The sequence below is a fragment of the Uloborus diversus genome, unplaced genomic scaffold, assembly GCF_026930045.1.
Source record: "Uloborus diversus isolate 005 unplaced genomic scaffold, Udiv.v.3.1 scaffold_314, whole genome shotgun sequence".
Taxonomy (NCBI): Eukaryota; Metazoa; Arthropoda; class Arachnida; order Araneae; family Uloboridae; genus Uloborus; species Uloborus diversus.
Genome location: NW_026558477.1, coordinates 65,719 through 92,672, shown reverse-complemented (window position 1 = coordinate 92,672; position 26,954 = coordinate 65,719). Strand labels below are relative to the sequence as shown.

The following is a 26,954-nucleotide window of genomic DNA, read 5'->3' as shown; positions in this document are numbered from 1 at the left end:
TCTGAGCTCCCCCAGAGAGGATTATGGCCATTAAAATCCCCTAAGATGACAAATGGGGGAGGAAGTTGATCAACCAATGTCTGCAACTCCACGCTTCTCAAGTCGTAAGAAGGTGGAATATATATAGAGCAAACTGTGAACAGCGAGTGAAGGTGAACGCGCGCAGCTACTGCTTGCAGGGATGTGTTGGTATTGAGCTGGCTAGATGCATAATCATTGTTGATTAGCAATGCCACTCCTCCACAACGACGGTCTCCTGACAAGCAGTCCTTGCGGTACATGTCAAAACCTTTCAACCTCGGTCTATCAACAGGGGACAGAAATGTTTCTTGCAGACAGAATATGGCCGGTTGGTGATATTCGACAAGATCTTTGATGTCCGTGACATTATGCGAGTAACTCTGACAATTCCAAGAAAGAATGCTCAGGGCCATGAAGAGAAAAGGAAGGAGAAACGGCCAGAAGAAGAAAAAGTAACTCAAGAAGGAGGATGGTCCGTCCACCCTTCATCGTCGGATGGCGGAAGATCTTCAAAATCGACATCCTCGTCCTCCTCTTGGGGAGGAGGTTGTTGGAGTTTTTCGATTTGGGACTTAGTTAATTTTACTTTCTTACTAGAAAGTAAAAAGTCCTCTTTCTTAAAATTATAAAATTTTGGGGGCCTCTGTTTAGAGGCTACCCCAATTTTTGCGCGCGTTTGAATAAATTTCTTTTTTTCTACAGTTTTCTTTTGTTTTTGATCAGTTGGTTTGTTCGAAATTAATTTAGTTGAGTAACTTGTACTTGGGATTTGTGTACTTTGTACTTGAATTTCATTATTATTTTTTTGTGGAGGCTTAGGAGTATTGAGCTGTTTATTTTTTGATTTAGGAGAGTTAGTTGATTTAGTGCTGGTTATTGTAATGATTTGAGGATCTGTTTGTGTACCGGTGGAATTGAATACTTTTCTTACTGCTGCAGCATATGAAAGTCCAGATAGAGGTGTACGAGACTGAACTATTTTTCGTGCGTCTGGGTATGATATGTTCTGAGTAGTTTTGATAACCTGTATTTCTTTTTCGGAGAGCCATTTAGGGCATTTTCTAGAGTAGGACGGGTGATCTCCTTTGCAGTTGACACATTTGTATTCCTTTGAGCATTCATTGCTATCGTGGCCGGCCGCAGCACATCTGGCACAAGTTTCTGTGCCACGGCATGACAGCTTGGAATGCCCAAAGCGCTGGCACTTAAAGCACCGTACCGGGTTAGGAATGTATGGTCTAACAGGGCATGAGAGATATCCAGCTTTGACACGTGAAGGGAGGATAGGCGTACTAAAGGTCAGAATGACATGTTTCGTATTCTGCATTACGCCATTGCGTTTAATAGTGATCCTTTTCACTCCACTTACGTGTTGGTCCTTCATTTCATCTAGGATTTCCTTCTCTGGTGTGAATAGAAGGTCTGGCTCTGAAATTACTCCCCGAGAAAAGTTTAATGTAGAGTGGGCTGTAACTGTGCAAAGATAAGGACCTAATTGTTTAATAGCTAGTATGAGTTGAACTTGTTTATTATCTTTTATTTCGACCAAAAGCTCGCCTGTTCGTGTTTTTTTTACTGATTTAAATTCGCCGATTAGATTTACAAGAGCTTTGTTGATTAGAAAAGGAGATACAGCAGTAAATGTAAGGTTTTCATTTCTTTTGATAACGAAAAATTTTGCGGAGGTATACAATTCATTCTGACGCTCCCCACAAGGGGGAGAAATGTTCTTTGAGTTTTCATCCATAAACGAACCAGAGAACTAGGGGGAAAGTATGGGGTCTAGCCCCTGTGTAGCCCCCCACACAGAGGTAAGGCTGCGTACGACAGGGTTCGCCTGCTATCCCTGAAGTCTCCCGTTTGAGGCACCGACTACCCCCGGTACCACGCAGCCATCGGCACGGTTGACACGCCTTGGCTTAGGGGTTTTCGTCCGCATTTGGTAAGTGTGATGAGGGAAGGAAGGGAGAAAAATCCCCTCCCGCCGATATTCTGTTTGAGCAACTGGGGGTTCACGACTCCTCCCAAGAGCTCGCCCCGAACTCACCACACCGCAAGCCCCCCCACCACGACAAGGTAAACGGACACGGGGGGGCAGTAACTAATGAAAAGCACGTTCTTATTTATTTGAGTTTGCCCGAGGTTTCAAGTTCTTGCTGAAAGCGAATTTACGTTATGCAAGTAAAAAAAAAAAAAAAAAAAAAAAAAAAAAAAAAAAAAAAAACTGCTCTCAAATAACTTGTGAGTGCTTCAAAAATGGACTTATCTAAACACCTATGTGTAAATACTGCAATGGAAAATGTTATGTACTCGTGTAAATTACTTGTAAATTCAAACGTTTTAAATTGCCTTCTATATAATTGTTGTATGCATCACTTAAACAGATTTGTATTTCCATTTAGTTGTAGTTTTTGTAACAGTGAATTATATTTCAATAAATAACAATTTTATTAATAGTAAAAATATTGCTAGCTTTATGCATGGCACTAAACTTCTTATTGTAGTAATTAAATATTTCTTCCTCTTACATCGTTTAAAACATAGAACAAACGCCTCAAATCGTATAATGAGAAAAAACTTGAAACTTGTTTTAAAGCGTTTAATAATAATAAAGATTGGAGTTCTGTAAAAACAACTTCCGTGCCCCCTCCGTCTTATTTCAAGTTGCACATATGACTAATAAAACTGCAAAATGTGAGTGAAACTTCCAAAAAATTGCGTATTTCATTTCCAAGTGTTTGAAGGTTTTTTTTTCACCGATAATGAAAATTAATTTCGTTTTAACTAATCAAAGTGCTGTATTTATTCTTAAACAACAAGTCAAATGTTTGTTTCAAGTTTTGAAAAATTACTAGCTTTGTTTCTGGTTTTTAATTTCTAGTTTTATTCTTAGTTTTGTAATCAATTCAATAGTAAACTTTAAAACATAGGTTCGGATTTTCTGATGCTTCAGATTTCTGAGGTTCGGATTATTTAGTTCTACTGTAAATGAATTGATTTTCCTTATCACAGCGCTTTAAAATGCATAAAAAAACATTTCTCAAACGACCCCTCAAGAAATGTTAAACACTTAGATTAGTTATAATTTTGTTTAAAAAAATAAGTTTTTAAAATTAATTTTAAAATTAGGAGGTTTAGAGATATTTTGATAACTTTTTACGCTTTAGTAAGAATAATAGAACTCCCAAAAGAAGATACAGTGGGTGTTTTTCAAAAAATAAAAAAGAAAAGTAGTTTTGAATTTTTGACCAAAAATAGCTGCCGGGGGGGGGATTTTGAAATGCCTCCCTTTCCAAAAATGTTTTTAGTACATTGTGAACATGCATGCCAAGTTTCATGATTTTATCACAAAATGCAGTTTCCGGCTATATTTTCTACCATAGTCCCCCTACTATAGGCAGCGGACCTGGAATCTTGAAACACTAAATAAATTGCATTCGATCGAGCCGTCGGCTCAAGGTTTCAAATCATGACAACTTACCAGGAGAGAACTAGTTTTATTAACTCGTCTGTATTAAATGTAACATCAAACAGACAGTGTTGCATATTTTAGGCAACTGCCCAATATAATCAAAGCAAGATTCTGGCAGAGCAGTACTCTGGAGCAACCCATTTCACTAATAATTTAGCCGGAAAAATAAATGCTAAAGTTGGTGAAAAGATTATTTTGCTGTCTTGTTTCCTGGTTCAACAAGATATTACACAGAGAACTTAGAATGTGCAATGCCTTTTGTCCGACGAGATGAATCGCCTTATTTCTCTATCACCACGAAATCGAATACAAACTAGCCAGAAAACAGCACTGCAAATAAAATTAAAAGAAAGGACGAGTTTGGAGCAGTTTTCCAGAATCATCTTGACATTTTGGTTCGAGTTGCTAAGCTGAAATTAAACCAAATAATAAAAGATGTGGATAAAAAGCAGATTAATTAGAAAGGTATTGACTTTTGTGCATACTATAGAATTTCAGAAAAGAGAATTACCTCACGTGCATTTGCGTATCATCATGACATCTGACGAGAAGACTCATCAACCAGATAAGCTTGATGACTTGATTTCATCCGAACTTTTCGGAAGTCGCGACTTTGAGTTAAGAGAACTCTTCCTCAAATGGATGATTCACAATCCATATGAAGAATTAAACCCTAACGCAACGTCTATGATTTGAAAAACGGGAGAACCAAGTGTAGGTTTGGCTTTGACGTACGACACACGTATTTGTATGTTTTGACGGAGCTAAATAGTCCCTACAACCACAATATAATGGACCTTATCTTTTAATGCCCTGTACAGACAAGACTCACTTTTTTATTAGCGGGAAACCTGTGATTATTACTAACCGACTTAAGTCCGCCTTTCTGCTTAACTTGGAACCAGACCATCCACGTCCACCATCAGAGCCGGTAGACTCGTAATTATGAACTTATACTTCCACTCAGCAGTGCGACAGAAAAACAGCCACCATTACTTATAGTCAGTTTTCACATGTTTACTTACTTTATGTATTTGCCGTGCGCTGCGTAGAATTAGAATAATGTTCGCGACTACGATTTTTTGTTCTTAATATTTTAGTCTTTACCTGTAATATTTAATAAATGTTTTTAGCTTTTTACAACAAAATGTTTCATTTTTAAGAAGTGTCCCCCAGCACTGCAGTGGTGCACACCAAACTAGTATATGAAAACTAATTTTGTAGAAGTATTGTACAGTGGCCAATATTGTCCTTCGTTACACACTGACGCTCGTACCAACCAACGCGAGTTAAGGAAGACTAACTGTCCAGTAGGTAAATCCAGAGCTAACTCAAATCGCGAGGTTACTCACAGATGTTATTATCCAATAGCGAGTCACTGAGACAGCTGATTTTTTTTTCTCCTTAGATGTAAAAGCAGCTCTGATTAGCAAATCTTTAGTCTAGTGATGTTGTTTGCAGGAGAGGCAAAGTCGACGGCCTTATTGTCGATTATGGTTACTTACGCATATCACTTTTGAAGCATGCTGTTATTTATCTTTTTTCCTTTTCTATTTATTACCAAAATATGGCATCCTCCAAAACCAATTACACGCTTCACGAAGCTGAAGGCTAGCTTCTTTGGTGGACAACTTCAGAGAAGTAATAGAATGCAAAAAAACAAAAAAAAAAAACAAATGCTTTTGCGAATGCTCAGAAGGATCGGGCTTAGGAGGAGTTGACCGCTCAGTATAATTCTATCGGCAGTACAATTCTTTCTAGGACTGTTCAGCAGTTAAAAAACAAATGGAAGAATATGAAAAAAGAATGAAACAAACGAAAAACGTTGGAAAAGGTGGAAATCTTCCGCACGGGCGGCGCAACAAAAAAAAAATGCTGATCACCTAAATTCAAGAAAGAGTAGCATCGATGGGTGTTCTGAAGGAACCCATTGCATGCCTGTACGACTCCGACTTCCCGTAAAAAGAATCTTCACAGCAAGATTCAAAAAAATAGATTTTCATATACAATTTTACTTTGTTATATTTTAGTTAACATTTTGTTATATTTTAGCACTCTTCTTCCGAACAAGCGATATGGATGATTGACAGGTGACGGACTATCTCTACTGCATTGCCTAGCACCATCGCAGAAACACCTGCCGCTACAAAAAAAAATGAATCTTAAGATGTGACGACAAAAAAATTTCATCTCAAATGTCTATAGATTCTTTCTTATTTTGTACATTTAAAATAATAAATAATATGTTATCATTGAATATTCTATGATTTACTTTTTTAAAGTCGTTTTAAAAACATGTATTCATAGATATCATTTCGTTACATTTTTTGTGTTGAAAAATTTAACGAAATCTCATTTCTTTGGTTAGTAGAATTTTACGAAAAGAGAAGTGGATTATCAGACAGTTTTCTCAAGTCTAATTCAAAAAATGCAGTTTAAATTAAATGACTGCTTTCCACATTATTACATTTTTCTCCAAACTATAAAAAAATTAAAATTATTTACTTATTTGCTTGTATTTAGATTTTCATACTTTCGTGGTAACCTGTACTGAAAACAAAGATTTTAAGTTAGAAGAATTGAATTTATCCTCAATGAATCTCATGAATCGGTGCTCGGAATCATTGATGGTCCGCTGGTTTGAGACCAGTGAATTCGGACCACGAGAAAATAGTCCGTGAGACAAGTGGTTCATGATCAGCGCCAAAACAGAAAGTTCGTCTTTACTTTTTTAAAATGTAACTTTTATATTTACAGTAACTTTGTTTGATTAAATTTAGGTAATATTTTTCTCATATGATTTTTTTATTAAAGCCAATTAGTAACATTATGAATAAAATATTCCTACTCTAATTTCCTAAGTTTTGTGGGGTGCACAAATGTTTTAGAGGTGAGGTTATTACACTGCTCATTTATGTTACAAAAACATAACCTCACCAGATAAGGGTTCGGATGGAATCTATTTAAAAGAACTGCCTGTTATTTTTTCTTTTTAAAATGTAAGTTTATTAAATTCCAAGTACAGACTTTTTTTTGTTTAGAAATTTTAATTTAAATAGTTCACAAATTAGCTTTTATGGATATGTCAAACGTTGTATATCAATTATAAAAAAAATTGTATAGTCAATTTTTGAATGCAGATAAGTCCAGTAAATTAGTTTTCATTTCAAATTATATCTCTATCAAGTTATTCTTCTTCTTCTTTGTTATCCTCAGTTTCTTCATCAGAATTTTCTGAAAAAGGTTTTTAAAGTACAATGCATCTCTTTAAAAGAAAGAATACTAAATTTAAAGTTTAGAGTAAATCAGTTTTAAAAATCACATAGATGTTTAAAAAAAAACAGCAGTTTCGCTAATATTCTAAGCTAATAAATTAGCAGTTACTAAATTATTAAGAGTCATCAAAATTTTACAATGAACGAATATATTTCTAGCAACGTTGGTTAGGGTGCTTTATATTTTTGAGTAATGTGCATCGGAAATCACGCACAACTGCTAGATTGAAGCCGTGATGTAACGTGAATGCAAAAGCGTAATTAAACAAATGAAATTGAGGAATGTCGGGTATAAATGAAGGAGCTTATTATAAAAATTTAGAATAGTTATACTCAAAATATCTTTTTCGGCAGCTGTACAAAAGTCAGACACGTAATAAGTTCGGAGGGGATAGGATTACAGATGCACACAGAGCAAAGTGACTATACTAAGCTAGCAAAAAAAACTCGTCGTTACCTGGGCCAGTAATAATTACGAGAAACAATATAAACTTTCTTTTTAACTGAAAGAGAGCAAAATACACCTCTTTGACGTGATTAAGTCGAACTCTATCCTTACCAATGAAACCAAAATACCATTTTTAAATTTGTTTTTTTGAGCATAGCAGTTAAACTCTTCTTTATATGGCTTTTGAAGTGTAAACTGTTCAAAAAAATACAGCTGCTGTAATTCCCCTATATATTGGTTAGTTTTTTTGGGGGGATATATAAATTATTTTGGGGTTTTTTAAAAAGTTACCTACGTTGCGGTTATCGTTTTGGGATACCTTGGATAATGCTCCCCCTCCCAGCTTTGAAAAACAGTGTGTCACTAACTTTTGTCTAAAAGAAATTGTCGCCAAATGCTAAGATACTTTTAGTGACCATAAAATGTCGTTGAAATTGTTTATACGAGGTTTCCAAACAACAGGATTACATCAGTTTCCAAAAAATGTTATTGAGTTACAAATCAAGTTGAAGGAATTTAAACTCAAGGTCTTTGGCGCCACTTCCTAGCGATGCAGACAAAATGGATGTTTTAACGGCGGCACATTTTCTAACTGATAGAACAATGCTGACAGTATTAGAACCCGAATTGGTAGACATGTCTGACAATAGGTTGAAAAGGTGGCAGCAAACCACTAAAGTAGTTCAGCAAATATGGAAATAATGGTCCAGAGACTATTTGTACCACTTGCAACAAAGGTCAAAATGGCAGCAAACCACTAAAGTAGTTTAACAAATATGGAAAAAATTAGTCCTGAGACGATTTGTATCACTTGCAACAATGGCTAAAATGGTACTTTGTGAAAGAAAACATTGCACTTGAGAGAGTGCTTTTAATTAATCAAGGTAACATGCATGTAAATTCATGGAGTTTTGGACGTGTTGTTGACGTGTCCATGTTGCAAAAAGGTTAGATGGAACCAAAGGTACGAAGTACTGCTTTGGCCACTTTTTTGGCATGGTCAGAGAAAACAATGTCCTTGGTTCAGTTAATGTCGATGCTAAAGAGGGCCGAAGCCCTAGCTGAACAATAGAACAGATGGTGATAGGCTAGTTGTGTAGATGGACAGTGTGAATCGTAAGTTTGGGTTCGTCTGGCAAGATTTTTATGCATTTTAGGTGTCCAGTCCTAAATCTTGCAATGATGGTCTTGACCTCTCTGAAGCAGTTGAGCTGTGCAGTAGAGAAATTTCCTCGTGGGCGAATGAACAGTCAATGGATGGCAACTGCATTGGCGTCGGCAAATGTGATAGGCTTGTGATTAAGTTTTTCGAGGGAAAGGATAAATGTGTTTAGAGTATTTTAGGTGGCAAACAAAGTGTGGCATATTTAAACTTCCCATTACAAAAGTAGCTGTTTTACCAAATCCAATATTAATTAAATGTAAATGTGTCACAATTATGCGTACATATTTTAACGTTTTAATTGCAATATATCTGTTTCTTTTAATTGCGTGAGTTTTACGGTATTTTTGGACACTGTAAAGCTTATAACAGCAACACCTTTTGGGATCTCTTTTGACGAGTCACTAATCAATAAAATTGTCATCAAAAAAGATTTTACTTAATTGGTTTCATACTTTGAACATTTGTCTCTTCTGTCTGCAAAGCAAATGGTTCATCTACATGCTCAATAACTTCGGTGTCTACTTTGTACTCTTTCTGCCATGGTACGTAAATTGGAGGTGCATAATGGAATGCAGAATATTTAAAGCCATATCCAATATAAATGTGATCGAAAATCCTAAAGAGAAAAAAGGCATACATTAGGTACAACGTACAAGCATGGTAGCAAACTAGTTGTGAGTCGCATATTGACAAGCTTTTTGGCTCTACAAAAATAATCTCGGTTTTTTCCTAGACTGTTACTTTTCTTCTTCTTTCTTTGTGCAACAATGGCGTAACTATATTTTCAACAAATTTTGACAAGCACATTGTTGTTTACACAGTGTACTTCACTTTTTGCAAACTGCCGAAGTAATGACCTCTGATCAAAAAAAAATCAATGTCTTGTCAATGCACCGTTCCAAAGTTACAAAAATCACCGTTGTTTCACACGTCTTTTTAATATTCCTTTTTACCTCCATTTTTACTTAGAGTGATGAAAAAACGGGAAAGCAGATTCATTCTGGTCAAGTTTTTAGTCAACGTCAATGACCCCATTATTTGTCAGCTGCATTAGAATCAGATTCGGAGTTGCTAAAGATTGATAATGTTTAGCTCAAAACTAATTAACTATGTTACATAAGATGACCGAGTAAATGGAATTCTGAATAAAAACATTTAACAAAAAATGAAACTTTTCCAGTCATCACTGATTACGAAATAGGTTTTCGTTTGGTTCTATTGGTTTTCTGGCACAATAACCTTAATAGGCTACACTGGGTCAGACGATAGTTTTGAAGTTTCACAAGAGTGAAAAAATATTAAAAGTGAAAAATTACTTGGACTAAAGGGACATAAAACATCTAAAGTTTTGCTGAAAAAAAAAGAACGAAGTTTTAAATTTTGAAAAGATAATCGAAATAATAAACTACAGAACAATATTGAAAACCAGAAAAACACATACCTAAAACCGAAAATGAACATCGTTGCTGCGAAACGATGAACTTCCATAAAAATATTTTAGAAATAAATACTATAATTTAAGAATTCTTACTTTCCATCATAAAATGTATAAGCACCAGGCCACAGATTTGATCGCAAGATGATAATTGCTTTCTCCACTAGCAACTTAGAGCTCAGACTTACAATCCAAGGATCCAGTCGCCCAATAGCTGCAATAAAAGTAGGCATCCATACAATTTGTTTGTAGTGTATTAGAATTTGTTTGTTGTGTATTTTAGCCGTATCTGTTACACTAAGACCGAACAAAAAGAGTGTTCATCCTCATGTTAAAGCAACAGAATAAAATGATTTCTCAAGAAAAATAACGCTCTATTGCACCCTTGAATTGCCGTTTTCCCATTAAGAATACGAATTTTTAAAAAATCACGTTAGTTATCGAAGCTGTTACAAATTCGTATTTCAGTAAAGTAATTAAACTATTATTTCATCAACGAAGATACTAAAAACTCCTGAAATTACTTGGAAGTAAGCTGGTTTTAATATAGCTGCACTGGACTGTCTAATTTTAAAAAAAGTGTTTTATTTAATTAATAACACTAGCCATTTAGTAGCATAACAGTTTTAAATAAGTCAATGTTGAAAGATAATTGGTTGGTGTTCTGATATAATTAACAATACTCAGAATCGGTGACCTTAAAAAGCTTCTCTTTGCCCTAATTTTTTGCAAGTTATCGAACATACAACTGTAGCACAACCAAGGTAGGTTCAAAAAACCATGGGGTGATTTTTTTCTTGTCTTGCAGAAAAATTCCATTATTTAAAATATTGGAACAAATTAAGGTTTTTTTCAGTAACCAAGTACCTTTGTCATCAGCTATTGTTCTCAGTAAAGGCACTGAAGTCTCTCTAATAGCTTCGAAAATTTCAATTTCATCATCATCTTTCTCATCATCTCCTTCCTCATCTTCAGCATCATCTTTTTCCTTTTCCTCTTCATCGGCATTTTCCTCCTCCTCCTTCTCTTCTTCAGAATGCGACATTGGAGTGCAGCGTCCCTGCAAAATTAAAAATAAAATAGGCTTTTTTTTCTGCAGTTTTTCTTTTCCTTTTTTTTTATTTAGAGCAACTCTGTACTGCTTTCTTTTAAAAAATTTAACACTAAAATCTTGTACGAGCGGTTTTATCAAATGTACTTCCACTAATGCCTGTATTTTCTCAACTTTTAACAAGCATGAAAGAACTTTTAAGCTCATTCATGCTTTTTTTTTCCTTTTTTTACTATTTTTGAAAGCGTATTTCAAAATTACTGAGGGAAATAACATTGCAAATGTCTACAATAATTTAAACTTCACTAAAGTAACGGCGCATAACTGATGGATGCTATCTCTTTTGTCGGCACCAAACTATGGCGTATTGGTACTGAACTCCTTTTTATTTATAAACAAATCAGTCCAAAAATAAGCTTATTCTTTTGGTGTTTTGTTGAAGAATTTAAAAACTCCATACATGTGTTTATTTTAGCAGAACTTTTTAAAGTTCAAGAAGTTTTATGCCCTTTTTCTCATTAACCAATTTCATTTTTGGTGCCATTTTCAACATTCTAACTGTAGCCTGGAGCAGTATGGCCTATTAAGACTTTTGCGAAGTAAAAATCAATAGAACCAACGAACCAAAATGTGCTTTCCTTTAACTCTTCGTTTTTATACTTTGGAGTGCCGACTATACGAATAAAAAGTTTTAGCTATTTACAGATACTCTGCACTGCTTTTAAGCATTGTTAAATTGACAGTTTTAACTCCAATGTTTTTCCGACTTAAATTTGTTAACATGTATTAATTTCCACAGATACCTGATCCAGTATTGCTGGTCTAGAATGAACCCATCCTTCTAAACCTCGGGAAAACAGTTCCTTAACATTTTTTGTTTCATATTGTTTATTCTTTAAAATTTCATTGCTCTTTTTCACATTATCTTCATTATCGTCTTGCTCATTTTCATCGTCTTCATCAGCTTCAGCTGAAAAATATAACATTACTTTGAAATTTTTCCTGCGTTTTGAATGGCATTGAATAATTTGGAGAATATGTTGGAGGAGAAAAAACACATTATAAAGACTGCGGAAGAGGTTTTTAAGCCCTCATGTAAAAAAGCATACAAGATATTTCACATTTTTTGCAAACTAACAAGCCTGGTGGGTCAAATTGCTTACCTGAAAATCATAACATTCAGATACTTGCGAAAAAAGCAAATAATGCGAGTAGAATTATAAACGAGCACAATTTTTTTTTTTTTTTTAGATGCTAAAAATTTATTTTCTTTGAGGTAGGGGGGAAAAAAGGAAAAGAAATTAATTCTAATTTTTAATAAAATATCAGGTACTTACAGTGCAAAGTGTAAAAACTTTCAGGCGAAATAAATGTACATGAAGAAATTCGAGCAATTTGAGCTCTTAAGTAGTGCGCTTCTTTTCCATCAAAAATCACACATCCTCTTATCTAAAGAAAGGAGAATACAACGAGCACTTAATTGATACGTAGTAATTAAACAAATTCACCAATAAGTTTTGAATACACATACTGAATAAGAAGATTCAGGAATCTGTAGAGGAATTTTTTCAATAGCTCCTTAATCGGTCAAAGCATCATTGCACACCAAGATCCTACAGTAACTTAAAAGCAAGCAATGATGTTTTTTTATATGTCTTTACCTTACTATTATTTGACCAAAAACTAAATTTTATTCTTTAAGATATTGCTCAGTACTTTTAATCAAGAACACAACATTTAACATGCGAATCATAGTGTAAATCCCATCATTGTTTCCCTCTGGGTGATTTCACATCAGAAAGCAAATTTTTCATACAAACATTAAAACTTTAACCTCTCTGGTGCTACAGTTGATTAAAAGAAAAACGTAGAGCTTATAAAATAACCGAAGAATCTTTTCTTTCCTTTTTAGACCATCCTCATAAACGTTACTTACTTCATCTTCTAAATTTCCAGTGAGATATCGCTTTAGCTGCCGTGCTTCCACAATATGGAACGGTTTTAACAGAGGCAAGCACCTCCAAGGTTTTCCAACTGAAAAATTATTAATAATTAGTAAAATGACACCGAATGTCACTAAATGGGGTAATTTATTTTTGGAACTCAGGATCAAGGTTGAACTGGCCAAAAATTGTGATTTTTTAAAAAAAAATTGTGTGACATAAGAGTTACAATAATGATTGGTTTGAGTCTGCGTTTAAAACAGCCACACTAAATTATACAGCTCCAATATATCAAAGAAAGACTTTCGAGTTTTAAACGGTACGCTACACTTAAATAAATAAAACATAAAATTTCAGAATGCGAAATATGCGAAGAAATTTTGAAAAACTTCAAAAAATAAACGAGCATGAACGTTACATTAAAAAAGTTGATATCGCATCCCGGCGAGGAAAGTAACACAACTGAGGAAAATTATTTGATTTGGAATGGCAACAGCCATTCAACTCTTCCTAGCATGAACTCGAATCAAGCGTTCAGTCGCCACTGAATCACATTCGATGAATGTAGAATTTTGATGTGACGAAAGTCACCCCTTTTGATGGGATTTATGTTCCCTATTTTCGATATAAATTACTTATGTGCACTGTATATACGTTTCAACTAACAGTACCTAATTAAAATGTTTTTTCTAACCTTCAATAAGTGTTTGTCGATTTTTGAATTTGATGTGGGAACCCACTGAACCATTTTACAATACAACACCAAAAAAAAAAAAAAAACAGCATTAGAGAAAATCAAGGTTTTATGCTCCAGCAGGTAAAAATAATTCAGAAGGGATTCAGGGAGCTTTATGGAGAAACTCGGCACCCCATTCCCCTCTTTGATGCAAACACTTTTGCGAAGAGAAAATGCAGAAGCACCGCCATCAAGCTTTTAAGTTCCAAATCTGCTAGTTGAATGCCAAGAGGGAAGCCACGAAAACAGTAGCAAGACTGAGGTTTAGACACTTTAAGGGGGATGAGGATAGGAACTGACGGAAGCAGGACCTATACTGCATGCAGAAATTGCTCAGGGGCAGAACTCAGTTCGCGTCACATTTTCTCATGCCCTGCCATTTCGGCTGCACTGCAGCAAATTACCGATTCCCCTAAAATCTTGATTCGCGCAAAAAAACATTTATCTCTGCACACGGCACAATTTGAAAGAAGCTCATGAACACGACAACCAAGCAACCAACACAAATATTATAATTCGAGCAAAAAAATTATGATCTGATGTTTACTGGTTAGTTTTCGTTGTTTAAATTAATAATGCACTTAAAATTCAAAATTATGACAATTTAATGACATATTGCTTGTATCGTTTTCAGGCCACCATGCACCAATTTTGTAAGCTATATTTTTGCGAGTTCTATGGCACGAAAAACCATGAAATGCAGATTTTAAATCTAACCAGCACGTTTTCCCCATATTTTGACTTATTCCACCCCGGCAAGGAAGACACTTATGAGGCAGTGAGAAGCAAGGCGAAGTGCCAAAATTAAAAATTTGGAGAAACCAGTACAAGTGATAGGTGAACCCCTCCTCTGTCTTGGGGCAAGAGATAGTACAAGTAGCCCTGGTAGGTGCTGCTGTAGAGCATGATTTAGAAAACCTTTTCAAAGAAAGCCTACCTAGGACCATAACTTTAAACGTGCTTTACTCGAAACTTGAAAATGTCCACTTACATCCCTTTGCTTCTCACTACCTCATATGTCCTAGGAATGAATTATGTGAAGAGAGGTACAGAAATAAATAATATTCGAATTTCCTTGCTGAAAAAATGCAATGGGAAAAATTTACTTTCACTGCAGACAAAGTACAAATGTTGATTAACTCCAGTTCCAGCTTCTTCCGCAGGAACAGTCTTCTTTTTCTTTTGTTTAGGCTCTGGTATTGGAGGAGGTGATTTTTCTTCATTTTCTAGAAAAGGAAACAAGTAGTGAGCATTAATGCTTAGAATCTTTCTTCTGGTATCAGTACTTAACTATGTGTATGATGTTTTTAATTTCACACTTAATGAAAAAAATATTTGGAAACTCATGACAAATATAAATTGTTCGGTTCTGTTCGATTTTCTAATGCAGGAGCCTTAACAGATTATTATGCTAAGTCAAATGATGGTTTTAAAAAAGTTGTAGGACAAAAGAATGTTACTAAGTACGTATTTTAGGATAAAATACATGAAATTTTGAAATACTTCACCAAAATTAACAAATATACAAAGCTATAACCTTTACTAATATTATAAAGAGAGAGGGCAGATTTTTGTGTGTTTATATGTTCAAGGTAATCTCCGGAACTATTTCAACTACTTGAAAAATTCTTTCACTGTATGAAAGGTGCCTTCTTACTGAGTAACATAGGCTATAATTCGAAAAAAATCCGATAAATAGTTCTTTTTTTATTCCAATTTCGGCCCAAATTTCACGTTAATTTGGCTATTATTGGCTATTAAAGGGGTGAAAAATTACTTGCACATATTAATATTTTATACTTTTGAAAAGGGTAGAATTTTTCGCGTTCTAAGCAATTTGTTTCAATGCTCTGACTTCATTACGACGGGAGCAATTTGCGTTTTTATCTCGAACTTTTTTAGGCTTAGCTGAAATTTCGGCACTACTTTCTTCATTAAATCTATCAATGAAAAGTGAAGGAATTGTCCCACAGTTTTTCTTTTCGACACCATTGGAAAAAGCAACATTTTTCACTCCAGAAATATCTCGACCTATGGTCGAAAAAATACCTTCTATCTCCAAAAGAAAAAAAGTTACAAGCAGTTAAAAGTAAAGTTCGAATAAATCTAATCTCCATTAAAATTACTGATGTTTTGTCTCGCATTGGCATGGTTACGTCTTTTAGCTTCGCTTTATTTTAATTTCTTAAAGGTCCACAAACTTGGCGCCGCGGAATTATAAGCAATGGGGAAATGTTTTTGCCGATTCTGCATATTTTACAATCTACGTTATGATAATTCCCGCAGAAAATGTAGAAATTGCGGGAAGAGTTTGAAAACTAAGAGTCTTAGCAATTTGCCAAATTTGTGGACGCCAAAGACCAAGGGCCAAAGTTCTTCGGCCATGGCCTTGCTGATAGTGCAACCCAAGCAAACAAAATGGGGTTGTTTCCTTCAGTTAAAAGAAGTACATTTAGTCACTGAAATTTTTTTTAACAGAACGGTTCAAACACTTGATAGTTTATCGAATTTTTTTAACTTTTCAATTTACAAAGTTTGAACAGAACAACATCTGTCTGGTCCTCTAGTTCGCCAATAAATTGCACAGCAAAATAATTCTGACTAACAAGAAAACATACACAACACTCAATGATGGAACGAAAAAAAAGGACAAGCAGCCAAGCAGTAAATTAAACACATAAAGCCAATCTTCTGAAAGAAGGGGATAATGAGGAATGGGTTGTATCATTACTATGTAATGGCAAAAAAAAGTTTTAAAATTTAAGTCTCAATTATCAACTCTTGTAAAAAATTTGAATTTCGTACCCTAATTTAAAAAGTAAGTTTGTTTAATCTTAAACATGTTTGAACATTGCAAGCAGTTTCTTTTTTCCTTTTTTCATAAGATCATAAGAAATGTCACATGAGGAGTAAAAGTCTTGCCGAGTGAAACAAAAATTATTTGGCGTATATTAAGACCGACTACTTCCAAATTTAAACTGTAACTGCTATGCTCACCTTCAAATTCAAATGTGTCTGTGGTGTTAACGTTTGAACGAATACACTGAATTGAACGTAACATTTTTCTTTTCACAGATTACATTTGTTCTTTGATTATATGTATGATTGCAGCATAAATTTTCAATTTGCATGTATTTTTTGGGGGGGAGGAGGGGGTGCAGTCCATAATGGAGTAATCAAAATTGAATTATTTATGTCATTGATCGAGCTTGGGTGAACTAAAGTAAGAGAGTATCTGTATTCCTAATGGGACCAAAAACAACATAAAACGACTTTTCAGCTTTGCCTTTATACCATGGCAAAATTTAACAAAAGCGGAAATTATAAAAGCTTGTTTTCAGCTTCTATGGGAATATAAATATACAAATGAGGGCAGGAAGACTATAAATTTGTCGTAAGACAGGAAGACCTTAAATAAATGTGCAAATTGTATTTATTTTAAAAAATAGTAATGGTTTTCTTTTTTTTTCCAGGAAAAACAGTTGCAGTAAATGCAAATTTTCACAAGACAAAGCAAGGGAGTATAAAAGAAAATATAAAATATTAAAGAAAGAAAAGGAAAATTTGGATTTGGAGAATGAACGCCTTAGAGAAAAATATTCGCAGAAGTAACAAAAAAAGGCAAAGCCTTAAAAAAAAAGAAGTCTAGCGAAATGGGGATGATCCAAATTGGCAAATCAACATTGGTGAAAACTGAAAAATTGCTTCTTTGTCATAAATCTAATGTGAATAAATATACCAGTGACTTGCTGGATGTGGTGTTTGGGTGGGATGTGCTATGTAATAGTTTCATAAAAAATATGAAGAACTCCAGTAAGCCGCCTCTCGATCGCCACGCCTTAAATGATGTAATATCTCATGTGGTGCAAAAATTTGGTGCTGATGTAGGGAAAGTGAGAGCTGCTGTGAAAGCAAAAATTAAATTTATGCCATAAAGCAGCTTTCACTTACTGATAAACCAAAAACTGTTTTTCTTATATTGAATTTGCTTTCATATTTGCTTGAACTGACTGCATTATTTTCTTTAACAGCATTGCAATCTGAATTCACAAGAAATATTTTATTTTTTGCTTGATTCAAGGTTCTTTATTAGGCTCCTTTTTTTTGTAAAGGTATCTGTTAATTTGAAAATGATATATGACCTGATATTTTGAAGAACATAATTTGACATGTGTGGCACTACTTCAATATTTTCCATAGCACTTAAAATCTCAGTGGAATCCTGCATTAACATTCTAAAAGTTTGGATACATAATTATAAGCATGAAAAAAAAAATCTTTCAATTAGCATCAATAAAAAGTTTAACTGAAATTTTCAAATTGTTTAGATTACGTGTAGTGTATATAGGTAAAAATAAAATATTGATCTCTGATGGTGTGACAAGGTTTTTTCATCACCTGTTTCTTTTCTATGTCCTGAATGGCGGATAGTTTAAAAAAAGGTGTGTAGAAATACATTCATTCTAGTAGCCATAGTAATTTAAACAATGTATTGATTCCCGTGAACAGTATTTTCAGTCTATTTAAAAAACAGTTTTACAGCAAATAAATTCTGGGTATATTTGGAACACATATTTTGCAGAAATAATCTGCGAAAGAATTCTTCAGATTTTTCTTGCAGAAAGTATGCATACATTTTGGGTATTATATTTGGAACACATATTGTAAGAATTATCTGCAAAAAAAATTTTTTAATTAAAAATAATCAAACCAGCAATTCTACCAAAGATTACACATCTGTTTCTCGTTACTTTTGACCTACTAGTCAGGGTTTAAAAGTAAATTTTTATCTTAAAACTCTATTCGATGCCACATAGTGACTAAAAGAACTTATTTATTTACGAGCTAGTCAAAATATTACTCATGAAATCAGAAAGTGATACTTGCCAGTATCTTCTTCCTCGTTTTCTTCCACACTTTCATCGTTGTCCTTTTCTTCTCCCTGAGAAATATACTTTTGAGCAAAAAGTAATCTTATCAAAACCTTATTTTAAGCAACAGAACATTTTATATACATGACTCAGCTTCTGTCTAAATCCAATTAAAACTCACGAACGTCATATTAACATGTGTCTTCCTGTGAAGGAAAATTAATGCTTCTTCGGTATTAATCCTCAGCTTGGAATTTCCGTATGTACAATTAGCACTCGTTAATAAATCCACTTTAACTAATATACTACAAATAAGATCGATAAAATATTAAAAAAGATACGATCTGAAACTATTATATAATTCAAAGAAAAAACAATAAATAGAACATCTTTTATGTGGGTATCCAACATTTTAGCTCTAAAAAGTCAGCAGATTATATGATATGCCTAAAAAGTAATTTTGCTGCCATTAAAGGGAGCACATAGTTTTGCAAACTGACACAATAGTAATCAGCAAAACAATGTTAATAACTCATAATTTTGTGTTACATCACAAGTGTTTTCATGCTTTTCTGATCGGTAGAAAATTGAATAGGATAGGTGGGGGTGCTGCAGGGTAAAAACCTGCAGTTACCCTGTAAAGTTAAGTAGGTTAGTTCTATTGAAACCTATTCTTTAATTATATTTTCCCCTAACCACACATTCCAGAGAGACAAATAAAAGGGTCTGCTTTTTACTACTTAGATTTAACTTTTCTGACAGGTGCTTTAATATTTTAAAATGTAGGGTTTAATAAGAAGAATCAACGAATTAGTTACTAGTTGATACTGTTGGAGAACTTCGGGTGAAAATAGCTGTTTTAAGAACAACGCATGATTAATATGCTACTAAAGGTAAAAGTTCAAAACTGTCGCAAGTACGGGCAGTTTACCGCACATATAGAAGCCGACTAACACAGTGCTTCGTATCCCCCCCCCCCTTCTTCCTTTCTTACAGTAAAAGCATGAAAAATAATAAAACCAGGACACACGTTGCAGAGAAAAAGGTCGTCACTACAGTTAACAGATAAAATACTTCATCATAATGTGCTGCTAGATTACAATTCTAAGTGATCTAATACCTCAGGCGACTTGTCGTCGTCTCCATCGTCATCCTCTGATCCGGACGATTTAAGTTGAGTTTTTACTTCGTCTTCATATTTCCAGCCGAAATCCTCAATAATCACATCTGCTTGGTAAGGAGATTCAACTATATAATAACAGCCTCTCGACGTGAACATTTTCCCCCAGAACCTAACTTTGTGCAGTTTCAAATTTTCAGCTAATTTTTTCATTCCTAAACACAGTTCAAAAGTTTCTTCACTACTTAAACCAATGCCGGAAAGTTTAAAACGATCTATTGTATAGAATAGGTCCTGTAACACGTCACATAGGTTTGGTTCCACCTAATGAAAGAGAAGAAACTTAGTAAAAATGCACAATTTTGTGTTTCTTAAATCTTAACATGTACTTTCTGTATAACGCCTAGAGAAATCATACCGAACTCCGGAAGGAAAGTTTCACAACTCAAAATTGGGAAAACGTACAAGCTATTAATTTAAAACCTAAATTTAATGCTTTTTCTTGTGACAAAACTCGCACAAAGTCAGCTTACAAACCCAGTGCGTAGTATCGTATATATAAATACGATATCATTACTAATAATACAGCTCAAAGTTTGAATCTCTGTCAGGTGACGCGCATAGCGCCTTGTTGGATATATTTAGATATTATAGAGTTAATAGCCTACAGCTAAGCTGAAAATTAGGCAACTCATTTCCAACTGAATTTTGAGGGAGTGGTCTGCCCGAAGAAAATAAAACATGAATCACTTTTTAACATTGAAAACATTTATTTAACATGCATTATTAAAATAGTTACATCACAATAGTTTAGTCCTCAAAAAATATTAAATTATGCAAGGTCAAAAGATCTTACAGTAAGTCCATGTTGATTCAAGACGAGTATGCAGATGTCAAAAGTTCTGTCCGCTTTTCACAGTGAATTCCGCATAGGCAGAAGGACGGAATCGCAATTTCTCATAATTGCACGCAGATCAGTTCATACCTCAGGCGTCAAATTCACCATATCCAGGAAAACATTGAAGATGGACTCGCTCCTTTCCTTAACATTGAAGACCAAACAACCCACTTGAGTTGGACTATAACTTTTCATTTTTATGAACATCATAACAGCACGCGCTTCCAAAACTGGGGGCATCAATGACGAATCATTCAGAAAAAAAATCCGACCTCACCTGAGAGGGCAATAGCAAAAACTTTATGAGGACATGGACGAACACATACACAAACACAAAACGAGAAGACGAGTGAGAGAGTGAGATCGAGCTATGGTCGGTCCGAGTATTTATTGCCAGATCCGACCATGCTCGTAACGATGTGACGTTACCTCATTTGCATCTTGCAAGAACAGCTCAACTCCGGAAAAACACAGCTTGCAGGTTGCACAATTCTTATCTAATTCGACATTCAGCACCCAACACCTCAACAGGTTATCTTATGTGATTGACACGTGCTTTGTCGGAAGTTTACCGACTTCTGCCGAATGGCGGCAACCAATCATAGCGTGCCACAAATTTTCCCGAACACTTCCGATTCAAACTTAAACATTTGAGTGTCAGTGGCAGGTGGATGGGATTTCCCGTGCAAGGTTTTTCCCGGAATGGCAAAAGGTAAGTTACAAATCTTTTTTTTTTTTTTTTTTTTAAACAATATTCGTGAAATCCTTCAAGAAACAAAAATAAAGGAATTTAGCCCAACACGCCTAAACCGTTTGGCCGATTTTCATGACATTTGGTACAAAATTAAGTTTGTAGTATGAGGGTGTGCACCTCGGAACGATTTTTTAAAATTTCGACTTTATTTTCCTATTCCAATTTAAAGAACATTTTACCAAGCAAATTATCATAACGTAGAACCGTAACATGGGCGAGCAGATGAACATAGCAAATTGGCGAGTAAGTCATCATCCATTATTTGTAAATATACAGGCGAACCAAATCAACTTTTAATTTTCTACTACGGGCAAAACCGTACGGGTACCGCTAGTAATCAATAATGACACAGCTTAACCCGAGAAGTACAAACCTATTACTTACCGGCATTTTGTTTTCACCTGTTAATAGATATTTAATGCAATATTTGAACGAAAGACCAAAAAGAACCAAAACTTCAAAATTTTCAATTTCTTCAAAAAAAAAAGAAAAAATACATGCCATGCAGTATTCTCTTCTGCACATTTTGCTACCAAAATTTTGACAATAGCGAAAAAACTTCCGAAGTTATTGCAAAAAATGCAAAGATCCAGGGGCCACGCCTTCTTTTGCTTAATTCTACGTTTTAGTTTGAGTTTGAGTTTTATGTTTCAGTTAGTATTCTTATCCAGCAGAGGCTTTACGAGATTTAAAGATTAATGCCAGCTGCTTTTAGTAATAAACTTTTCAACTTTTTTTTCTTTACTCGTGTTTTGATCGTGTGCTATTGTATTTGTTTAATAAACTTATGTCCATCTTCCCTACTCTAAAAAGCCAGGCAAATATGTTCGAAAAATTATCCTCCATATAGTCCATTATCCACATAATCCATAAAGTAATTTTAAGAAAAATCCTGATATAAAGATTACCCCTGTCCGTCAAAATTCTCTCGAAAGAATTTTTTTTTTCATTAATTTATTGGAATGATTTTGTAAACTATATCTCTCATTATGTCTCATTCATTATGCGTTGGGGGCCTTCGTGGTAGAAACTTCGCTTCCAATGCTGGTAAACGTGGGTCCGATAACCTCGGATGCTCTGAGTGGTGTATTTCCTTTCTTTACGCTGAAAATCGGCGAGAAAGTTTGCAATTGCGGCAAGTTTTAGTCGTCAAAAAACAATTTCCAAAACATGTGCCCACTCCAATTATACAGTAACTTGCTAAGTTTAAATCCGGGATCAAAGAAAGTAAAAAATAGTTTTCAAAATGAATTGAAGAACACGGGGAAATCCACTTTCCATGAGGAACTGCTATGGAACTTGTTATCCGTTGAGATCTGAATCTTGTCGGTGACACCGTCTATCCAGAACCTCATTTCGATCGAACTTGGCTACTTTTCACATTGATATTTTGTTTGGATATCATTAAGTTTCGAAAGCTAAATCATAGTAATGTTCTTCTTTATAATTAAATGTAAAAGCGCGTGCAAATACAACTTCCATCCCCTCCTGCTTTTTCGATGGACTGGTTTCTTTTCATTAGTAATTTCGAAAGCATTTCGATAACTGGGGGTTTGGCGCTATTGTCAATTACGGGCTATAATCGTTTGCTTCTGTCATTATCAGCAAGGCCATGGCCGAAACACATTAGTTCTTGGTCTTTGGCGTCCACAAATTTGGCGATAATAGGGAAAATTGCTAAGTCTCCTAATTTTCAAACTCTTCCCACAATTTCTACATTGTCCAGGGGAATTATCATAATGTAGATTGTAAGATGTGTAGAATTGGCGAAAACATTTCCCCACTGCTTAATAATTCCGTGGCGCCAAGTTTGTGGACCTTTAAGAAATCAAAATGAAGCGAAGCTAAAAGACGTAACCATGGTAATGCAAAACAAAACATTAGCAATTTTAATGGAGATTAGATTTATTCGAAGTTTATTTTTAACGGCTTGTAACTTTTTTTCCTTTGGAGATAGGTTATTTTTTCGACCATAGGTTGAGATATTTCTGGAGTAAAAAATGTCGCATTTTCCAACGGTGTCAAAAAGAAAACTGTGGGACAATTCCTTCACTTTTTATTGATAAATTTAATGAAGAAAGTATTGCCAAAATTTCAGCTAAGCCTAAAAAAGTTCGAGCTAAAAACGCAAATTGCTCCCGTCGTAATGAAGTTAGAGCATTGAAACAAATTGCTTAGAACGCGAAAACTTCTACTTACGTGAAATTTGGGTCTAAATTGGAATTAAAAAAAGAACTAATTATCGGATTTTTTCGAACTGTAGCCTATGTTACTCAGTAAAAAAGCACCTTTCATATAGTGAAAGAATTTCTCAAACAGGTGCAGGGGTTCCGGAGATTACCTCGAACATATAAACACACAAAATCCGCCCTCTCTCTCTTTATAATATTAGTAAAGATTGTCTTAATGTTCATTTTAGAATTTAAAACCATGTGAACGTTTCATAACCGGTGCTTTACTTTTTCTTCATTTTGATCAGCATCGTCGTCATCCTCATTTTCTTCATCATCATCGTCGTCGTCATTGCTTTTCACTTCAACAATATCCTGCTGCTCCAACTGAAATGGATACAAAACTATTTTTAAGATACAACAACAGTCTGGTGGTAGAAGTGTGTGGTGTGACTATCTAAGAACTAACAGAAAACCCATTGGACTCGCAAAAAAATCGAAAAGACATAGAAATGAAGTCTTAATAATTAAGAACTCAAAAATTAAATTAAAAATTATTTCGAATTTGTCAAGTAGGAGTCCCAAATTAGTATATGCTGAATATACGAAAAAAAAAAGCAAACGCTTGGGATTCTATCTTAGGACAATGAATATTTTTTGTTTTAAGAGACATATCAACACAATTATAATTAGTCCTGATGTAAAGTACTGAGGCTCTTCCATAAAATAAGATATTTTATCAAGTTGAAAACGTAATATGCTATCAAAGTGTGGATGTTTAAAACTGTCCAAGTATAGACACTTGACTGTAACAAAAAGATATACACAACAAAAACGGTACGAAAACAAAAACATTGGGTCAAACACTACATTTTGGACAGAAAGTTGATCTTCTGAAGGAAGGGGGAACAATTCGCAATGAAGCGCGACCCCTAACAATGACTCCAAAGATAAAATGGAAATAATTGAAAAATTCAAATCAACTATGACTGAAGTTTGAACTACTATATAGGACACGGACTGATTATTAACATTACAGGTGTTTCATCGCATGTAAGTTCTGGCTGGGGAGTTGGGGGGGGGGGGGGAGAGAATATGTAAGGGGTACTTCTGGCATGACCAATAAGAAGACGAGCTTTTTCCACGTTCTCTTCTCGTAACCGTAGATGAATTTATGCCATCCGTCAAGGACTGATAGAATAATTTACTCTACGTTTCTACATTTAAGTTCAACTACCAATGTATGATTAGACAGTCGATTCTGGAATTTGTAATGGCATAGAAAGGAACAAGATCATTGACATGGGTACTTATATCTTTGGTAGCTGATACAGTTGCCACTTGCCTAGCTTAGCCGACACAAAACTATTAACCCAAATTAGGAATATTATTAGTTAGGGAAACTTCAATAAAATTGCATAATGACTCTCATATAAATTTACACAATAGTATATTAAAAAAAAAAGATTTTTTAAATGTTATCAACATTTTAAACTATAGTTATAACCTTGAGAAATTGCTTTTTATTTTCAATTAACTTTTTCACTCTCTCATCAGGTAGAATCACTTCTCTAAATTCACTCTCTGTTTCTGTTTTCTTTCTTTTCAACTCTAAACTAATATCTTCAAATTCTTCAACAGCATTCTCTAATTTACTGCGGAGAACTACTCTTAAAATTGACAGTATATGGTCATACCTGCAGAAAAAAAAAAAGTAACGTCAATTGCGCGGTTCACACAAAATATCAGTTTTTAAGGATATTAAGAGTAAAAAAGTGATTTTTATTTATAAAATTAAGTTCTGTAGACACCTTATGATGGATTGAAAGCAGAAAATAATACCGAACTTTTTCTAATTCTATTCAGTACATTTATTAAAACTGAGAAAATGTTCTTTAAAAAACACAACTGAACTTTTTTACTGGAAGGCAGAATGTTTTGAAGTAGTTAAAGTTATTTCAAGGATTCATCAATAAATTAGCTTTCAGTTGTTTTTGGGCATTCAAACCATAAAAAAAGGATTCCTTGTTAAAGTGTCCACTTACAAAGAGTTTTATTAAAACAACACTGAACGAGGAAAAGTGGAAACAAAGCAGTTTATTGACGGTTTAACCTCTTCAACATTCACATCAAAAAATATTCGACAGCTTCCGGAGCTCCGAATAGTGATCGCACTTCCATCTGGAACGACAGAGATCAACGCAAAAAAAAAAAAAAAAAAAAAAAAAATCAACGACCTGTTGGAAGAAGTTGGCGAAGTATACTACAGGCAATGAATACAGGCCCAAGTCGCCTGGAACATCGAAGTAGTCTATGAAAGAAAGTAGAATAATAACTCAAACCTCTTGGCCTATATGCATAGAAGATATATTTTATGCTGTCTCATATGTCTTCGATTATTTATTGTATTTATAATAAATAATCGAATAATCTTCGATTATTTATTTTATTTATATTCTTGCGATTCTCATTTAACTGATATTTCAACTTTTTTTTTTTATGATTTACAACCAACAACATCTTTTCAAAATCAATATTATAGTCAAAAGGTTTTATTTTATTGCAGAAACTGGTTAAGTACAAAAATTTTATAAGTTTCGCAAAAATAATAATAGTAATAATAATAATATTTAGAAGTGACCCCAAGCATTATTTGTTTTTGCAAATACAATAAGAAACACCTTGAATTTTTTTCCACGCCAAAACCATTACAAACATTAAAATCAGGAAGTTTTTTTTAGTTTTCCGAAAATTTAAAAAAATGCACTTGGACGGGTTTCTGAAATAAACAATTCAATTTATGCTACAGAAGTTTTTACATTAGTCCCCCCCCCCCCCTCTCGATTCAAATTCTCTCGGAATTTCCGACATGCATAGCGGCTTTATTGCTATATTTTGAGGGACGTGAAAAAAAATCTAAACACCAATTCAGTTCAGAGATTGAGCTATACAAGTACTTAACGCAACTCAACTGCTAATCATTACATTACAAAAACAATTCATGGTACAAAAATACGTTGCGAAACTCACAGCGAAATCTTAGTCTTTTGATCAACCACAGATAAAAATGCTTTAGCTGCTCCCACTTCATTCTCTGAAGCTTTAGCTTGTTTTTCAAAATTCTCTGGCTTATACAAGCTGTGCTTTTCTTCTTCATTGTCCAAAGACATTTCTCCCAGATTTTCGTAATCCATTGTTTCAAGGTGCCTGAAGGAAAAAAAATTTTTTTTTTTTTTTTTGGAACTATAGCCAACATAAAACGTTCCGCGATACATTTTGGGTTCGCGCATCCTTGGTGATGATTACCGATTTAAAAAAAAAAATCCTGTTATAATTATTTACAACATTAGTGAAAATAGCAACATTTATACCGATATGAACCTCAACGCACATTTTTTTAAGAATAAATATGATCCTAACGATCGATTTAGATTTTATCATGTGAACGAACATAGACTTGAAACATGCTAAAATCATGATTTGCTCTCAAGTTCATTTAGTTTTCGAATCGCATTTTAAATACTCACACACAATAGCAATTTTAAAAAAAAATATAAAACACATTTTAACTGAGGGATCTGAAATATGACACTT

At 34.3% G+C, this 26,954-nt stretch overlaps 1 protein-coding gene across 1 annotated transcript; it reads right to left on the bottom strand.

The window, feature by feature from the left end:
* Positions 1-6,680: 6,680 nt before the first annotated feature.
* LOC129233292 (radial spoke head protein 4 homolog A-like) lies at positions 6,681-26,530 on the bottom strand. The gene is made up of 12 exons (XM_054867343.1): positions 26,391-26,530; positions 24,868-25,057; positions 23,649-23,747; positions 18,434-18,488; positions 14,653-14,772; positions 12,804-12,901; positions 12,205-12,316; positions 11,671-11,837; positions 10,684-10,876; positions 9,913-10,030; positions 8,834-8,997; positions 6,681-6,727 (listed from the first exon to the last, which is right to left on the bottom strand). The coding sequence occupies exons 1-12, from the start codon at positions 26,528-26,530 to the stop codon at positions 6,681-6,683; spliced, it is 1,503 nt and encodes a 500-aa protein (XP_054723318.1).
* Positions 26,531-26,954: the final 424 nt, after the last annotated feature.